This window comes from Xiphophorus maculatus, chromosome 17 (genome assembly GCF_002775205.1).
Source record: "Xiphophorus maculatus strain JP 163 A chromosome 17, X_maculatus-5.0-male, whole genome shotgun sequence".
NCBI lineage: Eukaryota > Metazoa > Chordata > Actinopteri > Cyprinodontiformes > Poeciliidae > Xiphophorus > Xiphophorus maculatus.
In genome coordinates this window covers 267,679-294,557 of record NC_036459.1, presented here as the reverse complement: position 1 = coordinate 294,557, position 26,879 = coordinate 267,679, and the positions used below count along the sequence as shown (strand labels likewise).

Below are 26,879 nucleotides of genomic sequence, written 5' to 3'. Positions count from 1 at the left end.
GTCGAAAACTTGAAAATTTAGTTGTACTTTAGTATGACGTTCAGAACGTGAAAATTTAGTCATAGTTTAGTATGACGTCGAAAACTTGAAAAATTTAGTCATAATTTAGTATGACGTCGAAAACATTAAAAATTTAGTCATAGTTTAGTATGACGTCCAAAACATGAAAATTTAGTCATACTTTAGTATCACGTCGAAATCTTGAAAATTTAGTCATAGTTTATGATGTCGAAACCATGAAAATTTAGTCATAGTTTAGTATGACGTCGAAATCGTGAAAATTTAGTCATAGTTTAGTATGACGTCGAAATCGTGAAAATTTAGTCATAGTTTAGTATGACTTCGAAAACTTGAAAAATTTAGTCATAATTTAGTATGACATCCAGAACGTGAAAATTTATTCATAGTTTAGCATGACGTCCAAAACATGAAAATTTAGTCATAGTTTAGTATGACGTCGAAATCATGAAAAATTTAGTCATAGTTTAGTATGACGTCGAAATCATGAAAATTTAGTTGTACTTTAGTATGACGTTCAGAACGTGAAAATTTAGTCATAGTTTAGTATGACGTCGAAAACTTGAAAAATTTAGTCATAATTTAGTATGACATCCAGAACGTGAAAATTTATTCATAGTTTAGTATGACGTCCAAAACATGAAAATTTAGTCATAGTTTAGTATGACGTCGAAATCATGAAAAATTTAGTCATAGTTTAGTATGTCGTCAATGTTGAGTACAACAGCTCGTAGTAGAATATGGAGTAAAAATGGGTAAAATTGCGAGCATAAAAACATCGCAGTGTGTTTTTGGGAAATGTGAAGACTCTCATTGTTTATTAACTATCAGACAAATTAAGTCTTTTGTTTCTCACATTTAATGATGATTGCTTCGTTCTACACAGCCTTCCTGCGTTTCAGCTTCAGTAACTTTAAATTATAAAACAGCCGAACTTTTTGTCAGGACTAAAAATGAGACAACACGGATATCTGCAACATTTTAATTGAACACACATTAAAATTCTGTGACAGTTTCAGGTCAAACTGTAAGTGACACAATGCACAAGAAAAATGGCACCAACGACGTACGAGTTTGGACTGGACACACTAAGCAAGAGAAAGAACCGTGAAATGTTCAGAGTCCTCTGAGAGTCAAGATTTACATTTACAACTGTAGAAAAAAAGCTTAAAGCAACAGTTTCACAAGAAGTTCTGAGCAATAACGAGCAGTTAATCAGCAGTTTTATGTACAGTTCATCTGATATCTAACAGTGAAATGGAGCCATACTCAGACTGAGGCGACTGAGGAACCACAAGGCCACAACACCAAGCTGCTCAACAGAAACTGTGCTTTTCTTTACTCCCACATTCACTAAAAGCTGTATACTAAAACACATGGTGTCCTCAAAATGCTCCACTCTCTGTTTTATTCCCTCCAAAATAAAAGCTCCACATGTAGTTCAGTCTGAACTTGTAACCAAACAGCTGTCAAAATCTAAATACCAACACAAAGCTGACATTACAGCATCAACACTGGTGTATTATAAATATGTGGAACTCCAGCAAGTTATCAGCATGAAAATATAAAAATGAAAACTCCTGATTCTTTAAATGAAACATTTTCATTAATAATTGAATACAGTTCTATTTTTACCAAGATAAAAATAAAATCAGAAACAGTGAAAAATGTTACTTTGAAACAGATTTTGTTGTTAATACAGTTTCACCAGGAAAAAAAAGAATTTAAAATAAGGCCATGAAAACTAAAACTCTGGGTTTCTGAAGCTGAAAACTGCAATGATGAGAGAAGCTGAACTTTTATTTTGACGACACCGTGCACTTCCTGAATGCAGAGCAGTAGTTTGGGTTCGGCGAGACATTCTCTAAAGTCATGGAGCGGAGATCCAGAGTGATTCCAATCTTCAAGTCATAAAATCAGAACAAGGATGAAAAATCAAAACTTGATATGGATAAAACAGCAGACGCTTCACAGAACGGCCACCAGGGGGCGCCAAACATTCCTGAATTTTACTCACCAGGTTTTTATAACTCCAAAAATAATTTTGTTTTTCTATATTCAGAGTTTAAAAATATGTTTCTCCAGTATGTTCTGTGAATTAAAATAAACAGATATTTGATCATTCCAGATTTACAGATACAATGAGTAACATTTACTGCCACCTAGTGTTAAAGACAAGAACAGCATGATTAGCTTTGATCCCAGAGATGTTTTCATCAAACTGACTGGTTTCATCTTTACCGCCTTAAGCTTCCTGGTTTAAGGCGGTAAAGATGTTTAAAGTCTTTTCTTCTTGTTAAACATTTTGACTTTAAACTTGAATTTTAGATTTATAGAAAACAAACATCTGGGATTATTTAATCCAGACGCACTAATGATGAGCTGGTTAGTGTTAAATGAATTTTTGGAGCACTGAGATTAATCTCTTAATCTGCGTGAAGCGGACTGGATTTATTCTGGGGGATCGTTTCTGTCCAGGGAAGCTGCAGGGTCAAAGGTCAGGCAGAAAGAAGGAGGAGGTTCAGCCAGCAGCTGATTTCCAGCTGAGGTTCTGATCAGATGTTTGAGCCTTTGTCTCCAGACCGGATCTGCTGCCTGGAATTTCCCAGAATTCCCTCTTCCTGAAGCCCATATGCTCCGGTTCTGATGAAGCGTCGCTGCCGGTGCTGAAGCTCTTCTTCAGTTTGAAGCAAAGCGACGGAAACGCAGCGATCGCTCCGAAGGTTCGCTCTTCCCTTCACCTCAGTGCAAAGTTAAACTGCGGCATTCCCAGTCCTCCCAGTCCTGTAAACAACCTGGTCGTTCTCTTTCTGTGTTGGGGGTTCTGCTGGTTCTGCAGCTCTGGGATCAGTTCTAATGGCAGTGTCCAATCAGCGTCCTGCTAGCTGCCAGTGGCTAGCTGCTAACCGCCAGCGCTGACTGAGGCAGAAACTAAATGTGGCAAAGCAAAGGAAGTCGGTGCGCAGGCTTCCAGCAAATCCTGAGATTAAAAAAACGACATCAAATGGAAAACTGCTGACTCAAACCCCCAGAGGTCAGAGGTCAGAGGTCCTGCATTATGGCGGGTCGCTGGAAACAACCTGAATGGTTCTGGTTCTGGTCAGTCAGTGAAAGTTCCTTAAGGCAGAACTCCATCAAAAGCTGGGACACCGAGTCAAATAAAAGCCAGGGTCAAAGGTCACTCTGTCATGTTCTGGTTCTGATGATGATGAAGTGGTCATCTTCTACAGAGAATGGATGCCTGAAGCGCCGTCACCACTGTCGCCACCTGCAAGACAACGAGCAGTGCAGAGGAGAACCTGGTCAGCACACCGGTGCTTGAAGTTAGCATGCTAACTGGATCTGCTGGGAACGCTCAGGATCCGACATTCAGCTGGAAAAATCCAGGAACAATTCAGAATTCAACCAACTGGTTGGTATCCAAACCACACGACTAAAGAAAACAGCAAAAAACCAACCAAACATTTTACCAATTATTCAATCAACTAACCTGTAACCCAACTGAATAACCAGCTAAATGATAAACTCCCAAGACCAGTGGACTTTACTGGTTCTAACGACTCAGAACCAGCTGCGGATCAGTTCCTGCGGCTGGTTCTGAGCCCAGTTCTGAATCAGCTGGTACCGGCACCAGCCGAAGGTTACCTGGACTTGGACTCACATCTCATTATGTCTTGCTGGAGTTTTCATAGATGACATCAGATGTGATGGACTGCTGCTTCTTCTTCTGCCACATCAGGAGGACGCACTGATGGATGAAGACATACTGCTCCTGCACACATACACACACACACACACACATGGTCTGTATTGTGGCAGAGGGTGTGGGTGTGTCGGGTGCTGAAGCCCGGACTCGTCCTGACCTCGGTCTGGACCATGGACAGCCGGTGGGACCTCATGTCCGACACCATGCCCAGTATGTCCACGAACTCGTGTTCCCGGATGTGCTGCATCAGGCGGTCCAGGGCCATGAAGGTTCCGGTTCTGCCCACCCCGGCGCTGGAACAGAAACATCTTGGTTCTAACGGGTCGCCAGCAGAACCGACGACCTCCAGCTCTAAACATTTCTTGGCTTCCAATATGCCTGATTCTGCAAGGTCAGCTGACTGAATTATATGACACCAGAACCAGAACCGGACCTTCCAAAACCAGCTGGTGACCGACCTGCAGTGGACAATGACGGGGTCTTTGGTCCTGTCGGCCTGCTGCCGGACAATGTGGACGAATTGCAGGATGCTCTCGATGGCGTTGACCGTGGGAACGCCATGATCCGGCCACGACGTGTAGTTCAGGTGGAGGACGTCCAGGGTCTCGTCCGCCTGCAGGGGGCAGCAGAGAGTCACGGCAGTTGTGATCGGACCTTTAAAGCCACGTCCTGCAGGAGAAGAAGACTCACATATCCAAGTCGAAACTTCCTGATGATCCACTCCGGAAAGCCTTCCTCAGAAAGCATCTCCACACTGATGTCGCCGTACATGACCGGCTCGTCTGTGAACGGCCAGTAGTGGTCGCACTTCACCTGGAAAAATGCAAAACATCAGCTGGGAGGAGCAGGAAATGTAGATACAACCACCAGCCAGCAGGGGCAGAATTAACACTGAGCTTCACAGCCAGCAGGGGGCAGACTCCAGCCTGTATTTGACTGTAGATCTAAGACATACTGATAGGAACAGCGCCACCTAGTGGTGATCAGAAGTGTTTCTAATAAACAGGACTGTTATATGATGTGAATTTGTACTGGACCGGACCGGACCGGCTGCTCACCCTGCGGCGCTCGTTGCATTGTGTCAGCATGACGATGATGGGCGACTTCTGCTGCAGAACCATCTTCCAGAAATCGTTGCGCGTCTCCGGCAGTGGCCCCTGGGTGGCGATGTACTCCTTGGAATGTCGGTATCCCTGAAACAGAAACCGGATCAGAGGAACTGGAGCAGAATCAGGAGCAGAACAGTAAGCTAAGATATTTAATGCTCAGAATGTCAGAAAAGCCAAACTGCTCTTTAGATCCAGACGGTTTCAGAACCAGGACAGTTTCCTGGACGACTGAATCAGGAGCCAATCAGGATCCAACAACAGTTTCAGATTTTTGTCATAATCAGAAACTTCAGCCGTTATTTCAAACCAGCTGAGAGGATTATTTCTGTTACTTCCTGTTTCTATCTGCAATACAAAACAACTTCTGCTTTTGTTTTATGACTTAGCTCCTAATTATGGACCATTTCTCTGGGATTCCTGGTCCGGTCGGAACCATATGGACCCTTCAGGACTTCAGAGACCTGCTGATCCAGTGTTACCAGAACCAGGTGAGTGAGCATTTACCTTCTCTGTTTCTCAGCTCTGGAACCTGAACCTGAGACGATCAGAACCTGCTGGTTCCTGCAAATCAGAACTGGACCATTTGTTGTTTTCTGGGTCTTTCCAGTACCGTTACCGCTCCAACCGTACACCTGTCATTAACGGCTCAGTTTTATCAGTACTGTTCGCCTAGAACAGGGGTGTCAAACTCCAGTCCTCAAGGGCCGGTGTCCTCCAACTTTTAGATGAGCCTCTGCTGCACCACCTGAATAGAATAATTAGGTCATTAAGGCTCTGGAGAACTGATCTACACCAGGAGGAGGTAATTAAGCCATTTCATTCCAGTGTTTTGTACCTGTGGCACATCTAAAAGCTGTAGGACAGCGGCCCTCGAGGACTGGAGTTTGACACCTGTGGCCTAGAAGGTCCAAACATCAGTTCTGGTTCTGGTTTCTTTACCAGAGTCTGAGCTGTCTCTACGCAGATGATGCTGAGATGTTGAACATGTTTCTGAGCTACAGACTTCCTCCAAGGTTTCACTCTGGGAGACCTTCAGGAGCCTTCAGGTCATGTGATCAGGTCCTGCTAGCTGAGCAGCATGCTAGCCTGGAAGCTAAAGAGGGGCGAAGCCTCCAGGCTGTCTTCTCTCTGTCTTTTCCTTTTTCTGTTTTATTGGTTATTTTTATAAGAAGCTCTTTGTGATATTCTGAACATCAGATGAAGCTTTCGCTTTCAATCTAGATCACAGGTGTCAAACTCCAGGCCTCCAGTCGCTGTCCTGCAGGTTTTAGATGAGCCACAGGTACAAAACCCTGGAATGAAACGACTCCATGTCCTCCTCCTGGTGTGGATCGGTTCTCCAGAACCTTAATAACCTCATTATTTTATCAGGTGCTGCAGCAGAGGCTCATCTAAAGGTTGCAGGACAGCGGGCCTCCAGGACTGGAGTTTGACACCCCCTGCTGTAGATGAACAATCAGCTCCCCCTGGTAGCCAGCTGTGGCGGTGCATTCCTCATTAAATATGAAGGTTTCTGCGTTTGGGCCGAGGCGGACCGAGCCGTGGGTGTTCTGGAAGTTGTTGACGGGTCGTGGGAGAGGAAGCGGAGCCGGCGGATACTCACAGGGATGTAGTTGGCGTTGATGTAGTCGGCACCTTCGTCGTTGTGCATGGAGACCAGCTTGACCCGACTGAAGTCATCTGAGAGAGGAGGGCGGTTAGTCAGGAGATGAACTACAGATGCTGTCAGAGTTCAGCAGAACCCGGTCTGGATCTGGAACCGGGTTCAGACGGGGTCCGGACTCACAGGGCAGGATGTTGGTGTATCGGTTCTTGGGCCTGTTGACCGGCAGGTCGGCGGCATCGTGGGTCAGATCCAGGCCGACGCTCTTCAGCTCCTGGAAAACATCCAGAGCAGATTTCAGTTCTGATGGAGAACCGGCCCGTTTCTAAACCCATCCGGGTCCACAGCCCGGCGGTTCCCCTGAAAGACAGGACTTCTCCAAGTCGTACCTCAAACTGCAGGGAGAACTTGTAGGCGGAGTCTTTGCTCATGTCCTTGAAGTAGGCCTCGAAGTCGTCCAGCTGCACCGGGCTGCAAACACAAACCAAGTCAGACGGTTCTGAGAAGTTCTGACCTCCGGTCCAAACCGCAACCTGGGAACGCTCAGAGGAAGTTCATGATCCTAATCTAATCCTCATCCTGACGGTTCTTGCTGGAGCTCAGGGTTCAGAGTCTGGCTCCGCCGGGTCCAAAACCCAGCCTCCTCTTCCCAAACCAGAACCTCCCAACAGAACCATAATGACCCAAAGGTGCAACTCAATGACTGCAGCATCAGTTGAGTTCAGCAGCGCCGCTCAGACCGCCAAACATCAGAACGGCTGACAGCCAATGAAAACCCAGAGCAGGATCAGAACAGTCAAAGGGTTCTAATCCAGAATGTTCTGTTAGGGTTCTGTTCTGACTGGGATGAAGCAGTCTGGGCTTCCAGAACCACAGCAGAAAAATGTTCTGCTGCCTCATCAGAACCAGCAGGTCCCAGAAACAGGATTTTCCTGTCTGGCTCCTGATTGGTCCGAACATCTTAAGCTGTCCAATGGGGCGCGGTCTCCACCGAGGACACGCCCTCTTGCCTCAGAGAAGATCCGAGCCCACAGCATGATACCACCTCTACCACCAGCTGGTGAAGGACGAAGGTTCTGGTGCAGAACCGTTGGAGCGGATCGGTCCAGCTGCTGGTTCCGGATGTTCTTCTGCTCTCCAGAAGGAGGAACGTCAGACTGGATCAACGTCCTGTTTTTGTTCCCAAACTGGAGATCAACAGAACCTCTCCGACCCGCCATGGCGCCGTTTCTGGACCCGATCCGGATTAATGACACTTTCCTGTTTCTGAGATCAGTCTGGGATGAAGGAGTGACGGATTATCTCCCAGATTAGATGGGATGAGTGAAGGATGGATGGAGCAGCGGATGGGTGAAGGTTAAAGGTCAGGGTTAAAGGTCAGGGTGGAGCTGATGGCTGAAGCTTCAGGACTCGGTTACCTGGTTAGTTTCCGTTTCTTTAAAGCCGTTTTGCTCCTAAAAACACAAAGAGTGTGAAATCCAAACATCATCATCACCATCATCATCATCATCTTCATCACCAGCAGCAGCTCAGGACCGTCTGTGCAGCAGCACCGCCCCCTGCTGGCGCTTCACAGTCACTAACTACTGTGGTGAATATTTGGGTTCTTCATAAAGTTTATTCTTTATGCTTCAGCTGCAGCTCAGACGTTCACATGGAACCAGAATTTACTGGACTTTCATCATCAGAACTTTAGAGTCCAGTGAGGCGGTTCTGATCCGTTTCCATGGTTTCCTTTGAACTGTGGAAAACAGCAGCTGCACAGACGAGTCCTGTGGGTTATTGGAGGTTTAACGCCGTATTTCCTCTAAATAAAATATTATTTTACTTTCCTGAGGTTCTTTATAATATAACAATATTTTCTTCAAATAAAAATATTCAATTACAAAATTTTAATAAATTTATAGTTAAGATACTCTTACAATTTACTAATAATCTTAGAATAATAGAGTATGATATTCTGCATTGATCATAATAAAAATCTCAGTATAAAAAATGTAAAGTTAATTTAAAACAGTAAAAATTTAGAAAAATCTTATGTTTTTGTGTGGATGAAATATGTCAGCGTTTGGAAAACTGGGATAATCTTCTCTATTAGAGGAAATACGGTAGAAACGCAGGCAGGAAGTCTGTGGCTGCAAGTTTCCATCCGTCTGCTTTTACATCAAAAAAACTTTCATTTACACTGAAAAGTTGAATTTGGGAACAAATTTGTTTTTATTTGACTTTTAGAAACAGAATTTTAAATCTATACTTTCTAGATACATTTTAGTTCATAAAAAAGTTTTACCATCACGGTAACAAGTTGGTCAAATGTTTCATCAGAACAAAAGTTGAGAAAATTATTTCTTTCTTGAAGAAACGTTTTTCAGCCACAGACTTCCAGAAACCTTTCAGAGAAGAAGCCAAACATGAGATCACCACCGTGCAGACGGCCGGACCCGAACCCGTTACCTGCCTGGCACCCGGCTCCATCAGGCCGGACGTTACTCTAAACCGTTCAGGCTTTTACTTTGAAATGCCTCTGAATTCACAGAAAACCAGGATCATGCATATCTACAGAGCCTGAGCTACCGAGTGACCGACGGCATGCGGCGAAGCAGAGTCAGCATCATGCTGCCGGAGCGATCCGCCACAGATCAGCGCGATGCTGACGCTTTCCAGAGGGAGGAATATAGACGCTGCAGAGTCTGGTGTGTCTGAACATCCACAAAATATTAGGATTTACATGATATTTTCAGAAAATCATGAAATACTGAGAAAACGATCCAACAGGAACGCACCGGCTCACGTCATGAAGTCGTTTCTGCTGGTCTTAAAAAAGCCAAATGAAAGAAATAAAGCAGCAAATAATGATAAAACTTCAGGTTTTCTGTCTGTCTGTGAAACTTTTCTATTGAAAAATCTGGTGAAAACATCCAAATCACCAATTTATAAAGTTACGATTATATAAAAAAGTTTGTTTTTATTTGTGGAAAACTGATCAGCAGAGAAAACTAAACTCCTGGTTTCCATGAAGCAAAAGCAAACACTAAAAACATCTGGATAAACGTGTTTGAGGGCCAAGAATGCGGCCCTGAGGAACACCAGGGAGTTCATTTCCTCCGTTCAGAGATTTCTAGACGAGGCGTCAGGAAAACCGGGAGTTCCTGGTCCAGAGCCCCGAGGGACTCCCAGAGTCTGTGGAAGAATTAACACACACCAGACTGATCTGTGCGTCTCTGAGTTCAAACTGTGACCGACGGACTGTGGCGGGTGAACATGCCCCAAAGTGCAGCAGGCGCTTACTTACCACGGATTAATATAAAAAGCCAAAAGATAGTCAGTCCAAAGGCAGGATGGCAGGAGGGTAAGGAAGGCAAAGAGGCTTCTTCGCCTGAAGGTTCAAATAAACACAGACAAAATAAAGAGAACAGACACCAGGGGGCGACAGAGAGGGGACAAACCGTGGAGCTCCGTTAGTAAAGAGGCTTCATTAGTGCAGAGTTAAAGCATCATGCTGCCACCGCCGGCTCCGCCCACAACGCCCAGCCCAGCCAGCACCTCAGAACGCCGCACGGCGCCGTGACGGTTCTGATGAGCTCATAAAGCAGCAGAGGCAGACTGGGAGTGGAACCGTCAACCAGAACCAGAAAACCCGAATCAGCATTACTGTGGAATAGTTCCAGTAAATGTTGGTCGGCTCTCTGGAACAGATCCGATGGGACCCATCCGGTCCTCGGCTGGTTCTGACTGAAATCACCTTCGTCCTCATCTTCCTCACAGAAACACAGCTGCCTTTCACAATAAGAGCACGACACACTGATGAAATGTTTAGTGGTGGGGTTCTGCCTTTACCGATCGTCTTTCAGCTCTTATATTAACCATCAGAACCAGAACCAGGACCTTCAGCCACAGCGCCAACTCAGAGGCTTTTATTTTGAAAGGATGACTAATGGACCACTCTCATTTCTGTTTTTAGGTATTTGAAAGAACAACTGGGTCTTAAAGCCACAGATTAGACCTGAGCCTTCATCTTCAACAAACAGCGCCTGTCATCATCATCTTCATCATCATCGTCATCTTAAAGGGCCACACACAACATTAAAGCTGCAGCTGCAAGTTCACATCCTAACCTGCCTCATCAATCTGTCCCTCCACTCGGCTGCTTCCTGTTGGGTGTGTGCAGCTGTGAAATGAGGAAGTGATGCTGCGGCGGCCCGTCGCCAACGGCAACCCAACCACCTGCAGCAGCAGCAGCAGCAGAAGAAGAAGAGGAGCATACCAGTTGTAGGGAAGCTTCCCGTCTCGCTCAAACGAGGCGAAATTAACGAAGGTCTCGGCGCTGCAGTTCCTGCAACACGAAGCGACGGGATCAGACAGGAAGTCACGGGAAAACAGGAAGTCAGCAGGAAGTGAAGAATAACGGAAATCAGCCTCTATCTGCTCAATTCAAACCCCTCAGGTTACGCAACGCAATTATTCTCACTTCATGTTATTTTTTCACTAAATAAGGAAGTTAAAAATTGACATGAAACAAAAGACAAAAAATAAAAACCCAGAGTGACCAAAACAGAAATTAAAATAAAACAAAATATAAAACATACCAAAAATAAAACTATAAAGTCAAAATCTTTACTAACCCAAAGAGACCAAAAACTAAACCAGAGTAAAAAAAGGAAAAATAAAGAAAAATCACAACAAAACAAATGTTAGCAAAATCTGACCGAAATTAGAAGTATTTAATTAAATCATCCCAGTTTTTAACAATCAGGACCAAAAACATCAGTGGCTTCTAATAAAATGCAGAATTGACCACAAACATTTAATAAAGTCGGGAAAATAAAGCAGAAATGAGTCAAATTCACACAAGAACAAACCTAGAAAAAGATGAAAAGAAAGATGAAGCAGAGCCTCACCTGGTCATCTGCAGGTGTTTCTTACGAAGGACGAGCAGGAAGAGGACGAGAAGGCTGATGAGCAGGACGCTCAGCACGGCCAGCGCCGAGATGGCCGCCACGCTCGGGTTCATCTCTTTGGCTGCACACACACACACACACACACACGCACACACACACACACACACACACACACACACACCAACACCTGCTCAACACCTTCACAATAAAAGCTGCCTGCTGGCTTTAATGAGGCAGATTTAAACAAAAGCAGGAATAATTCTCAGTGAGACCATCAGGCCCATTAATCACACAGGAAGTCCAGCAGGAAGTGGATTTAATGTCAGGGAAGACATGGTCATCACTTATTTAAATTCTAGTTCTGCAAACTGAAGATGACAGGAAGTCTTTATTTATAACTTCCTGTTTGAATGTAATTCCCTTCAAGATGTTTAAGTTGGTTAATCTGCAGCAGGTCGATGAAAATCATCTCAACATGATCAGAATAAAAACTAAAATCATCTTAAATTCACTTAATTAAAACAGAAGTTGGTCTTAAAAACATCTCACATTTTGTGGTGGCAGCACCGTTTCATCTCTTGTACTTTATTTTTCTAGCAGGATTTTTGTTTAAGGCAAACACAAACATCTTAAGGCGGCTGATGCTAATGCTAACTAGCTGCTAATATACCCAGCTAGCTAGTTTTTTAGGGTAAGAGTAAATTATCATTGGTTGCTGAGCGATGTTTGTCTTACTGAGTCAACCTGCAATCATTGTGTGGAACAAAGTTCAGCAACTTTCCTGTATTAAACATGTTTTAATAACGCAGGTCTTAAATTTCATTCGCTTTGGTCTTAAAAAGCCTTAAGTTTGAGTTGGTGAAAACTGCAGGAGGCAGAACCTCTGAGACCAGAACCAGAACCGCTGGAGTGGTTTGGCGGGCGTCTGGCTGACTGCATTCAGAGGGAAGCAGAATAAAAAGCCTGCCACACTTTTCAGATGTTTCCACTACCGTGTGATGATCTGGTTAAAACATGTTGAAGGTTTCCACAGCGCCCCCCGCTGGCGGTGCTGCGGCCCGTCTCCACGGCGCCCCCTACCTGCGGTGGTGACGGTGATGCGGGCCGGCCGGCTGGCTGAGCTGTAGCTGAAACTCGTCACGCTGCAGTTGTAGCTGGACGACGGAACCAGACCCGAAACGGTCAGAACCTGAGCGGTGGAGGTGATGGGCTCTCCGGCCTGCAGGGGGAGCCACACGTCAGAACAGAACCACGACCCGTTTGTCTGAGCATGCTCAGTGTGAGCCTTCTGACTGAACTTGGGCAAATGGTTCTGATCCGGTCAATGTTCTGGTCCAGAGAGCCGGACAGGTGAGAACCAGAACCACAGAGATCCTCCTGACAACTGATCCAGGTTCTGCTGAGATCCGTCCAGTTTCTGGAACAGAACCGGGTCAGGCTGCAGAACCGGGTCAGGCAGTTGGACTGTGGTCCATCATCTGGTTCCAGAACACATCAGAAACTCTTGGAGGGAATTTCAGAACCAGAACCAGAACCTGAAGATTACTGTGGTTCTGATTATTCTGGACCAAAGGGGCCAAGGTGACGCGGTTCCGGATCAGACGGTTCATAGATCAGAACTTTTTATTAAATTCAGATGGAAACAGGAAAACAATAAATAAATCTGAAAGAATAAATTCAGTTAAAAAAATTTAACCATAAAAAAAAAGACAACAACAAAAAAATTAAATGAGATAGAAATCGGGTCGGATCAGAACCAGATTTGTGGTTCTGTAAAAACAAAAAAATATTGATGCTAAAATCTCTTCCCCGTTTTAACGCTCAGCTTCTCTTTCTGCTGGTTCTGGTTCTGGGTCCGCTCAGCAGCAGAACCCCTCCCGGTTCTGAACCCAGACCCGGTGTGAGGCGGGCTTACCTTCAGCTCCTTGCTGGCCCAGTTGGGTCGGCACAGAACCTGGTAGTAGTCCACCACGCCGTCCTCGCTCCACAGCAGCGTGACGGACGAGTGCGTGGCGTTGACGGCCAGCAACAGGCGGGGAGGGGCCGGCTCTGCGGGACAAACACTCCATGAGCTGGGCTGAACCGGGCTGAACCGGACCACCGCCACTTCCTCTGAGCAGCACCACTTAAAGACGCCAGAAGAGGAAGTGGACCCGGCCAATTTCTGTTTCACTTTCACAGACGAGTCCGAATGCGCGGCGCTGGACAGCCAGAACCCAGCAGAACCTCTGAGGCAAAAAACTGAAAGTAGAACATTTCATCCTGAGCCTGACCTACTTCCTGTTTGGTTATGGGAGGGGAGCAGCAGAACCAGAACCAGTTCCGTCTGGATGGACGAAGCCACGCCACATCCTCTACCTACAGCTGTCACACATGGTAGTGGCAGCGCCATGCTGTGGGCTGAAACGTGAAGCAGCACCAACACCTGGACTGAGACGTTTGGGCTCTTCAGCCAATCAGGACGGGTGTGGTCCAGATCCTGCTCACTGATTGGTTGAGGGGGTGTATGTATAATTCTGACCCCCCATGAATCAGAGGAAATCCTGAATACAGTTATGAATGTTCTGGACAGACAAGAGTCGCCATGTTTAGGTCCACTGCTGGTTCTGAGCGGGTCATGGAGTTCTCTGGCGCCCCTAGTGGCAGAACGGAGAACTACAACAACAAACCTGCCTCAAAGATTCACATTTATTCCTGTTTCTAACATTTTTTCAGAAAAAGTTCAGGTGATCAGATTCAGGATTTTCTGAAATAAAACAGGAGATTTATGGTGACGTCGTTTTCCATCAGGCTGAAAATTATTTCCTGTAGAGATTCTTTAACATTTTTAATAAATTACTGAAACTCACAAGGAATTTCTAAATTATTATTTTTAAATTGTAAAATAAAAAATTATTTAAGTTGGAAGTACTATTTTATATAAAAATATTAAATAATTACTAAATAAAATATTCCAATCTTTTGTTTAAATGGTTTGAAGTTTTATGTGCAACAATAATTAACATCCATAAAATTTAAATTAAACAATGTTACTTTACTTAGAACGTTATTATGAATGAATTTTATTTCTTGTGATCAATGTTTATTCCTGCCGTCCGGATCCGTTCTGAGGATCTGGACCTGGCCGACAGAATCAAGCCTTCTGCAGTGTGTGTGTGTGTTCTGGTCCGGTTCTGACCCAGTTTGATGATGTTGGGAACAGACGTGTTCCTGCTGCGCTCTGTGCACGCCGTCACCGTCAGGTTGTAGATGTCTCCCGGCGGCAGCGGCAGGCTGGCCCGCATGGCGTTCCGGGTCACCTGGGGAACAGAACCAATTCAGACTGACGCTACGGAGGTCCACGCCGCCCTGTCAGAACCAGAACCGGGTTCCTTACGTCTACAGAGTATCCTCTCTGTGGCCCCTTCTTGCCCACGGCCTCCACCTGCCAGTGCAGCATCCTGGAGTGGCTCAGGTCGATGAAGAGCTCGCCATAGGTCCACCGGACCGCCAGAACCCCCTGGGAGTAATCCACCGACGAGATGTGGGGCGCCTCCGGAGCTGGGAACAGGCTCGGTCAGACAGAACATCGGACTGGACCAGAACAGTGGTTTTGGATCCAACAGCTGGTTCCAGTCCCGGTAACCGGTTCTGGTAGCCGGTTCTGGTCCGTACCTGTCACAAAGCTGACCGTAGAGCTGTCGCAGCAGGTGAGCGGCGGGTCTCCCCAGGTTACCATGGAAACCCTGAAGTTGTAGTACCAGGCGGGCAGCAGGTCGGTGACTCTCTGGGGATAAACAGAACCAGAACCGGGTCAGCAGCCGCCAGCGGCACAAAGTGCCAACCATCTGGAGACGGCGCTTACCACGGTAGCGATGACGGAGGCGGTGGCGGCGATCTCATAGTAGGTGGTCCACTCAGACGCCAGCGTGACGGGGTTGAAGAAGAACGTCTGCAGGATGTACTTCCTGAAGGCCACGTGGTACGGCCTCTGCCAGCTGAGGACCACCGCCGTGGGGCCCAGCGGGTACACCGCCAGTTCCCGCACACCTGTGGGCTCTGAGCCAAACACACCCGGTCAGTCGACAAGGCTCCGCCCACACAGGAAGTAGGAGGGAAACTCACCGATGTCGATGATGACCGGTTCGGACGGCGGGCTGGTCAGAGGGCCGTTGGTGTGATAGACGACCACGCGGTATTGGGCGCCGGGCGTCAGGTTGCTGATGATGTCACTGGTCGAGTTCTCCTGTGAAAACACAAAAGTTGAGTAACTCTGAGGCCGACAAGCTTCAGGACAGACGGGGCTCAGGAAACGACGGCAACCAGACGAGGCAGTTCTGTTTGGCCCGGCGGGCCGGCGGTACCTCGCTGCAGTAGGTGTTCTCCATCCTCTGGCTCAGGCTGGGCTTCAGGCAGGTGGTGGACAGAACCGACACCAGGCTGCCATTGTGGTTCTGAGCGGACGGAGCCCAGGACACGGCGGCGGTGCTGGAGTCCAGCAGCCTGACGCTGACGCCCTGAGGACGCTCACGCAGCTCCTCCAACAGCTCACCGCTGGGACCTGGATAGATTCACACGGACCCATCAGGACCAGAACCACACTGGATCCAAACAGAACCTTTAACATCCTGAACAAATCAATGACGAGCCAGGAGGATCGTTCAGAGTTGACATGTCTGCTGAAAGTTGTGAAAATGAAATGAAAAGGTTTAAGCAGCCATATTGTTTCCGGGTCGTTTCCGGACTTGCCGGTTCTCCAGGGACTCACTGAGGTAGAAGGTGAAGCCGGTGTCGGCGCTGCTCTCCCGGGCCTCACAGTCTCCAGACGAACTCAGCGTGGTGACTTGGACTCGGTACGTTCCCGGCTCCGTCAGCTCTGTGAAGAACTCGTGCGTGTTCTCGTCCACAGTCGCCATCTCTGTGGAGTTTCCTAGAGATGAGACCAGTAGGTCAGACACCTGGAAACTGGAAGAACTGGTCCATCACAGATCTTACATGGCGGGCGGGTCAGAGAACCCGTCACGCAGGAGACGGACCTCTCCGCCGTGTGACCGGACCCTGCTGCTGCTCACCGTCTCTGTAGATGTAGACATTGAAGCCGTCGTAGGAGGTCGGAGGTCGTGGGGGCAGCCAGCGCAGCTCCAGCAGGACGGGGGGCAGCCTGGTGGGCAGAACCGGAACCTCGGCGGGCACGGCCATGGCCGACCCCGGCTCATTGGAGTCCTCGTACTCCGACACCACGGCGTTGACGAACTCCTCGTCTCTGTCAGCGGGCGAGATTTCCGTGGGGTCCAGCCAGTAGCTCTGAGGCTCCGCCTCCTCCTCCGCGCGGCTGCCGTTGCCAACGGCGACGCTGTCCGTCACATTCTGCGTCGTGTTGAAGGAAACCCGAGGAGTTGGTTCCTCCTCTTCGAAGACGACGTCCTCCTCGGGTTGCGTCTCCACCTCCTGCATTAGCGGGACGTCCCGCGCCCGGCGGGCCGCCGCCTCACGCCCCCCCGCCACGGCCCGGCGGCTCAGGGTCAGAACCCTGTGGGAGACGTTGAGGGGCGGGAAGGGCACTGGGGGGGGCAGAAGGTCGGAGGGTCTACTGACATCATCACCATCATCACAGAGCAGCAGCATTTAAACTGCCTGGAATCACAAATGGAGGCTGAGAAACTGTTTAACTGTTTGGACCAGGACCTGGACCAGAACCGGGTCTGGGACCGGGTCCAGCACCAGCACCGGGTCCGGGACCGGCACCAGTACCGGGACCAGAACCGGGACCAGAACCAGGACCACACTTCCTCAGGGATCCCCCAGGTAGGTTTTAGTCTGGGTTCTGGTATATCTGCCAGCTGTTTTCCAGGTATATCTACCCGGTGTTGCTCACCTGTGCGGTGGTGCAGCGGTCTGTGTGTGACGTCGCTGTGGCTAGTCAGCGCCGTCTGCAGCGCCGTGGCCTCGGAGATGAGCTGGAAGGTGATGTTCCGGTAGCACACGCCCGGCAGCCAGTGCTTGAAAACAGTCTTCCCTTTGTAGAAATCTGGAGACGAACAGAAGAGACGACCTGGAGAAACCGGTTCACCTTCAACCTGCCAGATTCCTCATTCCTCTGGAATCAGGAATAATCTGAATTGGAAACTGCCAGCTGTTTTCCAGGTATATCTGGGTATCTCGACTGGATGATTTTCCAGTCGGTGGGAAAATGTTCCCACTGGATGAGGAAGAACTGGGCTTCCGGGAAACACCGCCGTCTGAGTTTCTGTGTGGAGTTCCTCAGAGGTGACTGTTTGGACTCTAACAGGAGATTAACATGTCATATTATTGGCTGGGGTTACACTGCCACCGTCAGGTCAGGTGAGAAACTACTTCCTGGTATTTATGTTTCCAAGCAGTCGGTGTTTCTTCAGGTTTCCTCACCTTTATAGAGCATGGAGCGGCGCTCCAGGCCCTCCGTGTAGCTGATGTTGACCCGGCTGAACACGGTTCTGATCGGTGGGTCGATGTCGAACACAACGCCCGTTTCTGGAGCCTCTCTGTAGTCTGAGATGTACGCGGCACGGACAGGAAGTGGCTCTGAGGAAACAGGAAGATGGAATCATGAAATGTTTTCTGAGGAATTTAAAAGTTTTAAATAAAAATTCCAGATAAAAGTTTTTTCCGCTCCACTTCTAGCAACACAGTCATAATATCTGAAGATCTTGTATCTCTCGTGGTCATATTTCATAAACAGGAGCGGCTGAAACGCTCCTTACTTGTGAGAACGGGAACGCTCTTCATGGGTCGGGACCAGCTCTGTCCCAGTTTGACCAGTAGCCCCACCGTGTAGCAGAGGCCGTGGAATGACGCGTTGAACAGCAGCGGCTCGCTGGTGTTGATGAACGGAACCAGAACCAGCCGAGGTTCTCCTGAGATCTGCAACGCGTACGCTGTGACGTTGTCCTGAAGGTCGCCGCGCTCCAGCGCCGCCACAATCAGTCCCTCCTGATTGGTGGACACCTGAAACGCCCAGGAAACCTGGAAAACACAGCCACGTGTCATCAGCTGAGAGGAAGTGCAACCAGGTTCAGACAGGAAGGCAGAAAAACGATGGGACCTCACAATCCATCAGCCTCTCTGGACTTCTCTGAAATAAAACTACAAAACAACGGTAACCAGGAGCGGGCCCTGAGGAACTCCACTCTGAAGCAGCGCTGCCGGTGAAACGCTGTTTCCTAAAACTTCGGATCTGGTTCTTGTTTGTCCAGTTTTCCTTCCAGCAACGGTTTAAAATGGCCGAAGGTCTTTCCTGGTTTCACCCAACAATTCTTTGACTGGATCGTTTTCTGAGCCCGAACTGATTCCTTTCTGGAACTGGTTCCTCAAACAGAAAACATTAGATTCACTGAACAGGTCCCTGACTTTTTAAGCACTTTAACCTTTGACTGGCTATAAAAATGAAATGAGTTTTGTGTCAATATCAAACAGTCTGCTATGTTTCAGATCATCAGTTGGATCCTATCAGCTATGAGAAGAAGAATCAGAAACCCCGGTCCGGTCGGATCGTCTCTCCCGGTCCGGTCCAGTCGCGTTGATTACTTCCTGCCTGGTTGCCTCTGAGCAGCCTGACCTTCCGGTTCATTAAATCTTCCAGCAGGATCCGGATTGTCGCTCCCACCGATACAAACCCTCCAGATATAAAAACGCTTCTTTCTGAACAGATTCTTCTTTCTGAACAGATTCCAGAATATTTTAATGCCCAAACTGAAGTCCGGACGGTTCTGCTGTTGGTTCCAGATCTCATCTTCGATGCCAACATTGTGATGTAAACACCATGGGGGAGGAAGAACCCGGTACCAGAGGGACAGGAGGTCCAAACGGACCCACTGGACCCGACTTCATGTGACTCTGCATGAAGCTTCCAGAACCAGAACCACCAGCTGGAGTTCTCCTGACTTCTCCAGCAGAGGTCCAATTGATGGGATGTAGCAGAACCCAGATGGTTTCCTCTGACCCGGTTCTGAAACCCGTCCCTATTCAGAACCAGGGAGATCCGTTTCCTGGCAGCACCCTGAATAAACTCTGATTAACCCGGTTCTGACCCGATCCGTGAGCATCCTACCACAGTTAAACACAGAGGAGCAGAACCAGGCTGACCCCAGCAGCAGAACCAGTAGGACCCGTCCTGCTCAGGATTGGTTCTGCACCAGAGACCCTCCTGAAGGTCCAGAACCGCAGCAGAACCGGGCCTCCAGCAGAGGAGCTGCTGGATGCGCCCCCTGCTGGACAGAATGGAGACTCGCCGTGCTGGTTGCTGGGAGACCAGAGGGGTTGCCTAGCAACCAGCAGGCCAGACCAGGTTGGTTTATACCAGTGCTTCTCAATTCCAGTCCTCAGTCCTGCTCTGCATGTTTTAGATGTGCCTCTATTCCAGAGCAGCTGATTCAAATGACTGCATGACCATCAAGTGCTGCAGAAACCTGTTATCACCCATAGATTCAGTCCAGGTGTGTAGCAGAAGGGAAACACCTAAAACATGCAGGGCAGGGAGGCCTGAGGACTGGATTTGAGAAACGCTGGTTTATACTAACGAACCAGAACCAACAGGAAGAGTATGTTAAATAAACGTTGATCCAATTTTCTCCAATCCAGACCAAAATAATCAAACTTTCATTTATAGATTTGGATTTATGACAATAATCTGTTTCACTGAAATAGTTTGGACTCCGCCAGCCTACCGTCCTTAAGTGGACCCGGTCATTTCGGGTCGGTTCTCCTCCACGCCCCCAGCACTCTGACACCCTGGGTAAAGAGCCGGATCACCCATTACTACAACTGAACCGTCCTTACCACTCGGAACCATACCGGATCCGACCCAAACAGAACCAGATCCAGACTCCTGCTGAGCTACAGGAAGTCCAGACGGGTTCGGTTCTGGAAGAGGTCCGATGGGTCAGACAACCCGACTCGACTCAGATGGTTCTGATACCAAACCGGAAATATGAAACCGGACCGTCGGATAAGAGTGAGCCTGGAGGACGTCTGCAGATCACCATCAGAACCAGAACCAGTTCTGGTCTCACCATCACCCAGCAGCAGGAGAACCTGGAGCCGGAACAGAGAGTCTCTGTGTGTCAGGGTGTGTGTGTCTCTCTCTTTGTGTGTGTGTCTGTCTGTGTGTGTGTGTGTGTGTCTCTGTGTGTGTGTGTGTCTGTCTCTCTCTCTCTCTCTCTCTTTGTGTGTGTGTCTGTCTCTCTCTCTCTCTCTTTGTGTGTGTGTGTGTCTGTCTCTCTTTGTGTGTGTGTGTGTGTGTCTGTCTCTCTCTCTCTCTCTTTGTGTGTGTGTCTCTGTGTGTGTGCGCGTGTCTCTGTCTCTCTGTGTGTGTGTGTGTGTCTCTCTCTCTTTGTGTGTGTGTGTGTCTCTGTGTGTGTGTGTGTGTGTGTGTGTGTGTGTGTGTGTGTGTGTGTGTGTGTGTGTGTGTGTGTGAGTGTGATCCTCAGTGATGCTGACAGACATCCCTCCTCAGTCAGGCTGCAGCCGACTGACCCACTTTCTGTGGGACAACGAGCTGCTGGCTGCCCGCACGGGACCATCCACCCCCCCTCACCTCACACACTGAAACACGCACACGCTCAACACGCACGTTTCATTCAGCCCCGTCGCCTCCAGTGAGGCCGGTTCTGAACAAAGCCTTGGAACCGCGCAGTCCGTTCGGGCCTTGACCCACCTGGACCCAGCCGAGCAGCAGGGCGGCGAGCAGCGGCGGGGGCAGCATGCTGGCTGCCGGCTCTGAGCGCTCTCAGCCCGGCCTGGAGCCTCCCGCTCCGCTGCGCATCCAAACAATGGCGCTGTTTCTGCCGCAGCGGCCGACGCTCCGCGACGCTCTGCACAGATTCGATCTGCGGGAGATTTCCGTTGCGCACCTCTAACTGCGCATCCTCAGCCGAACCGGACCTGCTGGGAGCCAGGGGAAGCGGGCCGGGCTGCGGGGTCCATGCCGCGGCCCGGAGACGAGCAGGAGGTCGGTGTCGGTCAGCCGGGATGAAGCTGCTGCTGCGCGGCGTCGCCCCGCCCTGCGCTGCGCGGAGCTCCGGAGGCTGAACGGAGACGCGCACCTCCTCCTCCTCTTCATCGGACACACGAACCACTGAACTGGTTCTGACCCAGTTATCTGGTTCGGAACCAACTCGGTTAAAAGTCCGCAGCACTGTAAAATGTTCAGAGATAAATAATCACAGAGAAGCCGTTGAACTGGTTCCACAGTAAAGGAGCCGTTTGTTGCAAATAAACACAAATAATTTATTTTATTGAGTCCATCAATAATTTACAAATGTCACCGTTTCAAACTAAATGCTTAATATTTAGCTTCAAAACTAAATGTTTAGTTAGGAAGCTGTGTAATTGTTACCTAAATAGTTACCGACCTCTAGTAAGCGCGCTAGCCTGCTAACAACATATTTGACTTCTTAGCTAAACGTTATTTAGTTCGGAAAAATATTGTCTGGAGCATAAATTTAAGTCTGGAAAATAAATTTTACTAACCAAATATTTATTTACCAATCTATGTATTTAGTTAGCACGCTAGCTTGCTCACTAAATACTTAGCTTGTTAGATAAATGTTTGGTTAGCAAACGAAATATTTATTTTGGAAAAATAAATACCTACATTTTTAGTTTGGGAAATAAACTTTACAAATTAAATATTTAACTATAAATTAAATACTTAGTCTACCAACTAAATAATTAGCTATGAACCTAAATATTTAGGTAGCATGCTAATCTGTTAGCTTAAATATTTGGTTAGCAGGTTACGAGCAGGTCGGCGTCGGTCAGCCGGGATCATCATTCTTTAGTTTAACTAAATATTTAGTTATTTGTTTCAGACTGGGTAACTTTATAAAGGTAAACTTCTACCTGGAGTTCAGGCTGTAAAACCTGAAGCATGTCTCCATTGGTCAGAAATGTTTCAGGTGTTCCGAGTTGGATCATTCTCAGTTCTTCTCCAGGACCTCAGAACCTGACCCGACGGATGGAGGTCCATCATGCTCCCCCATGACGTCACAAAGAAGCAGTGCCAACCAATCAGAAGCTTCCGGAGCCCAACAACCTGCCCGTGTTGGGAAAAATCTAGTTCTTAACTCTAAAATAAAAACAGTAAAAAGGAAAAGGTGTCAGCAAGGTGTAAACTCAGTGTCTGATCTACCTGGTTTGACTCGCCTCAATAAATGAGCCGCTGCAGGGCCTGGGCTCACCAGCAGGGGGCGGAGGAGTTCCACTCACACATCAGAATCACAAACATGAGAAATGATCAAACCACCGCTGCTTGATGTGAATGAACGGGATCAGCCAGCTGACCGCAGCTACGGCGGCCTGCCGGTCCAAGAAGGACGTGACACGGTAAAGAGATGCGGTTTTGGTTTTGATGAGACCCGGTCCACTTTTAATGTTTTAATCTTTCCTGTTAGTTTTTAAAAGCTTCATGAAAACAACAGATTAAAGCCGTCTCTGCACTGCCCCCTACTGGTGAGAACACCGCACTGTTCCCAGTCCGGAACCTGCTGGGTTTTTTCTGGCAGATTAAAGCCACGTTGTTCCTTCTGATGCAGTAAATGTTTGACCCAGTAGGACCAGGACCAGAACCTCTAAAAGGATCTTCCTCCTGATTGGTTCTTTCCTTCAAATAATTTATTTGTTTTTAGTTTTTGCCGCTAATTTAAAAATGTTTTACTAAAGTTACTCTGTTTCTGAACTGTTTCAGGTATCAAATAAAATAAAACGATATTTTTCATTCTGTTTCTGCCGCTCCAGACAGATTCAACCAGTCAACCGAACCGAACCTGCTGAGATCGAGGGCAGCGGGCCCAGGTTCTGCTGACGCTGTTCCTCTGAAATCATTCAACTCTAAAGATTTTCTGCAAATTCAAAATCTTTCAAAAACATGTTGTAGATTTTTTTGTCATTGAATTTTTTACATTTAAAAACTGATTTTTATTTTCTCCAAATTCTGAAAATAATTTCAGTTTTGCTCAAATGTCAAATGAAAAGTCATTTTTCTGATTCCCACAAACTGATATTTTGATTTCATAGTAAATGTTTATTATTTACAGAAAATTCAGATTTAAATCAAGTTTCCAGCTGTTTTCTTGGGTCCGATCGGAACCAGAAGGTTCGCGGAACCGCCAGTCCACCTTAAATCCCGCAGAAAGCGGAGGTTCTTCCGGTCCACGTGCTGCTGTTTTTAGTCACAGAGCTCCGGTTCCGTGAAGGAGTCCAGCGGGTTTTCCAGAATCCAATCTGGGTCGACTTCCAGGAAAAAGTGGGAAAATGAGAGAAAACAGGAGCAGGAAGAAAAATCTCCTGATGGTTTTTTCCCCTGCAGCTTCCAGAACCGGCGGAGGTTCTGGTGCAGCTCGGTTCTCTGGATCCAGAACTCTCCTCCGGTTCCGAATGAATCCAGCAGCGGGGAACTTCCAGATATGGTTTATTTCTGACTGAAATAATAAATGTAATTTTGAGGATAAAATCATTTTTTATTGATATTAAACTTTAAGTATCTGGTTGGTTTTTTTTACCTGCTTTTGGATTCCAGATAAAACGGAACCGGTTCTTTTCTTGGTTCTAGAATCAAAAAGTTCTGACTTTGGTTTCATTATTCAGTCAGTTTATAGGCAGCGGTCATCTCTGAGTTCTGGACCGGCCCGGTTCGGGCCAGCGGAACCCAGTCCAATCTCATCCCAGCACGGCCTCCTCCAGGACCGACGGGTGGAGGTCTGCGGCCTCCAGGCTGCGCAGAAGCCGCCCCAGCGTGGCCCGCCTCCCGCCGGCCCGCCTCCACAGAACCAGGCCGTCCAGAACCGCCGCCCCGGTGTTCAGGCTGTGATCGGACCGGCACCGGTACACCGCTTCGGAGGACACGCCCAGGTCCAACAGAACCGCCTCCCATTCGGCACCGAGTCTCTGCGCCAGCCGGGACAGCTCCCGGTCCGAAGGAACCCTCTGCAGAACCGAGTCCGGGATCCGGGAAGCGTCGCCATGGTAACGGGCCGGAACCGCAGCGTCCCCTGGGAAACATGGAGCCCGGTCCAGTTTGTTACAGAAACTTTCAGCAACACGGAAGTCAAAGAGCTTTACGTCACAAACACGTCAGTTAGGAAACAAACAATAAATCAAATTTCATGTTAAATTTAATTTGAAAAAGTTTCAGAAAAATTTAACTGAACTTACAAAACAGTTAATTTGTCACAATCAATCAAATTAAGGTTATTAAAGTACATTTATTAAGTTTTCATGTTAAAAAATGAACAAATTAACTCGTTTTTCCAGTTCTTTTTCTTTCTGTCTTCAGAACCAGTTTAGAAAACAGACACATGGAAATGGACCAGAACCGGGCCCAGCAGAACCGTCCCAATCTTGCTAATTTTTCCGTATGTTAGAGCCAAAGCTGCAGAGGCTCTGATTGGCTGCTGGAAACCAGGGGCGGCTCCTTCACCAATGCAGCCCTGGGCGAGCGCCCCCCCAGTTCTCCACTGAAACTGCATTTATAAAAGATCAACTTCTTCTGATCAGAACCATAAACTCATAAAAATCATGTCATTTGTTTTGATTCTACATGATTTAAATATGTTTATTCTGATATTATTCAGTTTCATAAAGTCAATGAAGCCAGGCTAGGTGTTCCGTTTATCTGTGCTACCCATAAATCCATCCTACCTTGTGGTCAGATTCTGCTGACTCAGCAGATTTCTTATAAATACATCCTACCTGTGAAAGTTTCGTTTCATGTGTTTTATTTCGTCGAAGATTACGGTAAGTTTTATTTAATTTATTTCATATCTGGCTTCATTGAGCTGCTGAATTACTTCATGTTTTTACTTTACATGACAGCAGCTTGTAAATATATTTATAAATCTTTAGTTTGTCATCTGCAAAGTCGTTACTTCTGCAAACAAGTTATTGTTTGGCAGGTAGGGTAGGATATTCCGATGAAGGAAGTGATCTTCTTGTGGTTTCGTCATGGATAGAAATTGCTCCGATGCTAAGCTAACCATTACTAGTAAGCTTCCACTTCAGTCACTCAGATAATGTTGTCCAATATATGTAACATTAACAACCCTCTATAGTTTGTAAACATGACGGTAGCACCGACAGACAGACATGGCCATCTATCCGAGCTACGGTAGGAAAATCTGACGAGGTAGCTCTGATAGTCAGAGCATTGGACCAGGTACAGAACCTGGAGCGTTTTAAGTTAGAAACAACAACAACAGCTTCTCGTTGGTTCATCACATTAACTCCCACCTGAAGGCCCGGTTCCGGCTGAGTTCTGCAGCTCCAGCAGCAACCGGTCCCGGATCCAGCTGAAGTCCCGCAGAGCCTCCAGGAAGGCGCCGAAGGCCCGCGGGCCGCGGTTCGGCAGGAGGTCCAGCAGTTTCAGGTTCTTCTGCCGGTTGGTCAGCTGACCCTCCACCTGCTCCACCTGGGCCTCCGTCAGAACTCCCTCCTGGTACAGGAACGGAACGATGGTGTCGCTGACCAGCAACTGGTCGCACAGCTGCACCCGGAACCTCCGGAGCACCGCCCTGTGCTCCGGCTCCATCCGAACCTGTTGAACCGGGTCACTAACCCGAACCGACTGAGTGGTTCATTCAGAACCTAAACCAGTCTCCATAATGGAAACTAGTCTCGCCGGTACCCGCTGCTAACTTCTACAGCTCCGTCCGGCATATTATGCTCGATTGGAAACAAGAAAGCGGAACCAAAGTTTATCCAGCTCTCATAGAAACATGGCTGTTCGTCAAATAAATAATACCCACGTGATTTAAAAAAAGTTTGTAATTTATTGTTTGATTATAAATTAATGTAGAATAGTACGAGTTGACTAAATCGGCTTACATTCAATACAGAAACAATTTACATATGAAGTAAAATCAGGACGTTTCAGACGGACTACTTTCTGCGGAGGGATCATTTTAGTAAATAAAGAAATAAAGTTGAATTTTGAAATGAAGACATTTTGGAGGTAAAACATGTGGCCGATCAAAACTACTTAAACTGTTTGAATATTTAAACTACTTAAACTATTGAAATGTGCTAAAAGTTCAGTTAGGGCATACATAAGAATAAAGGATTAAATATATTTAATAATGTAAAAAAAATAAATAGCGTTTATGACTGCGCCACATTTTAAAGATGAAAATAGTTTTTCTATTTTCCTATTTATAGCTAATAACAGCTGGTTATAAAACAGGTGAAGAGAAGCTGATAGAAAGTCAAACATGTAAAAGTTTTACTTCCAGCAGGCGGCGCTGCAGCTCCAGATGGGTGAAGATGTGAATAAATAAAACACTTTAGAACCCAACAACACCTCATTCTTTATGACAGATGAACGTTTTCATTTTTTCCCCGCAGGATAAAAAATTTATGAACTTTAATTAAAAAGTTTATTTTATACTTATCTGAAGAAGAAAAAAATCTTGAGCAGACATTTAAATTTAACTGTAAAATCCTGAAAATTTCACCTTGTTTCCACAGGTGGAGACTCGCTTTTATCCAATTTGATCCAGGAAGTGGGAGGAGCTTAAACAAGACAGGGGGGCCAATCA

The 26,879-nt window shown here is 47.2% G+C and overlaps 2 protein-coding genes across 4 annotated transcripts; both read right to left on the bottom strand.

Annotated features, from left to right (window-relative positions):
• Window positions 1-986: 986 nt before the first annotated feature.
• Window positions 987-21,399, bottom strand: ptpro (protein tyrosine phosphatase, receptor type O). 3 transcript variants are annotated; one of them, XM_023350316.1, is made up of 27 exons: window positions 21,005-21,399; window positions 18,054-18,315; window positions 17,719-17,874; window positions 17,189-17,341; window positions 16,386-16,874; window positions 16,082-16,243; window positions 15,678-15,874; window positions 15,439-15,559; window positions 15,179-15,372; window positions 14,989-15,100; window positions 14,711-14,874; window positions 14,513-14,633; window positions 13,250-13,383; window positions 12,415-12,553; window positions 11,335-11,455; window positions 10,701-10,769; window positions 9,729-9,812; window positions 7,855-7,890; window positions 6,826-6,907; window positions 6,620-6,710; window positions 6,437-6,513; window positions 4,783-4,917; window positions 4,415-4,537; window positions 4,183-4,337; window positions 3,882-4,017; window positions 3,680-3,790; window positions 987-3,286 (listed from the first exon to the last, which is right to left on the bottom strand). In XM_023350316.1, exons 1-26 carry the CDS (start codon window positions 21,050-21,052, stop codon window positions 3,686-3,688), a joined length of 3,666 nt encoding a protein of 1,221 aa, XP_023206084.1. In that variant the 5' UTR covers window positions 21,053-21,399; the 3' UTR covers window positions 987-3,286; window positions 3,680-3,685. The 3 variants fall into 3 exon arrangements, with proteins under 3 accessions (XP_023206084.1, XP_023206085.1, XP_023206087.1); XM_023350317.1 differs by lacking the exon at window positions 9,729-9,812; XM_023350319.1 differs by lacking the exons at window positions 7,855-7,890; window positions 9,729-9,812.
• Window positions 21,400-23,360: 1,961 nt separating this feature from the next.
• Window positions 23,361-26,781, bottom strand: LOC102234392 (death domain-containing protein CRADD-like). The gene is made up of 3 exons (XM_014473959.2): window positions 25,576-26,781; window positions 23,850-24,338; window positions 23,361-23,768 (listed from the first exon to the last, which is right to left on the bottom strand). The coding sequence occupies exons 1-2, from the start codon at window positions 25,871-25,873 to the stop codon at window positions 24,007-24,009; spliced, it is 630 nt and encodes a 209-aa protein (XP_014329445.1). The 5' UTR covers window positions 25,874-26,781; the 3' UTR covers window positions 23,361-23,768; window positions 23,850-24,006.
• Between the last annotated feature and the right edge of the window lie 98 nt (window positions 26,782-26,879).

Bases quoted from the DNA above. Each gene is read 5' to 3' on its own strand.
- ptpro (XM_023350316.1), bottom strand. From the start codon at position 21,052: ATGCTGCCCCCGCCGCTGCTCGCCGCCCTGCTGCTCGGCTGGGTCCAG. The intron at 17,875-18,053 runs GTAAGGAGCGTT...CTGTTTCCTCAG, and splicing joins GAGCGTTCCCGTTCTCACAA to AGCCACTTCCTGTCCGTGCC. The intron at 14,875-14,988 runs GTACGGACCAGA...GCCTGTTCCCAG, and splicing joins TACGGTCAGCTTTGTGACAG to CTCCGGAGGCGCCCCACATC.
- LOC102234392 (XM_014473959.2), bottom strand. From the start codon at position 25,873: ATGGAGCCGGAGCACAGGGCGGTGCTCCGGAGGTTCCGGGTGCAGCTG. The intron at 24,339-25,575 runs GTGGGAGTTAAT...CATGTTTCCCAG, and splicing joins AGCCGGAACCGGGCCTTCAG to GGGACGCTGCGGTTCCGGCC.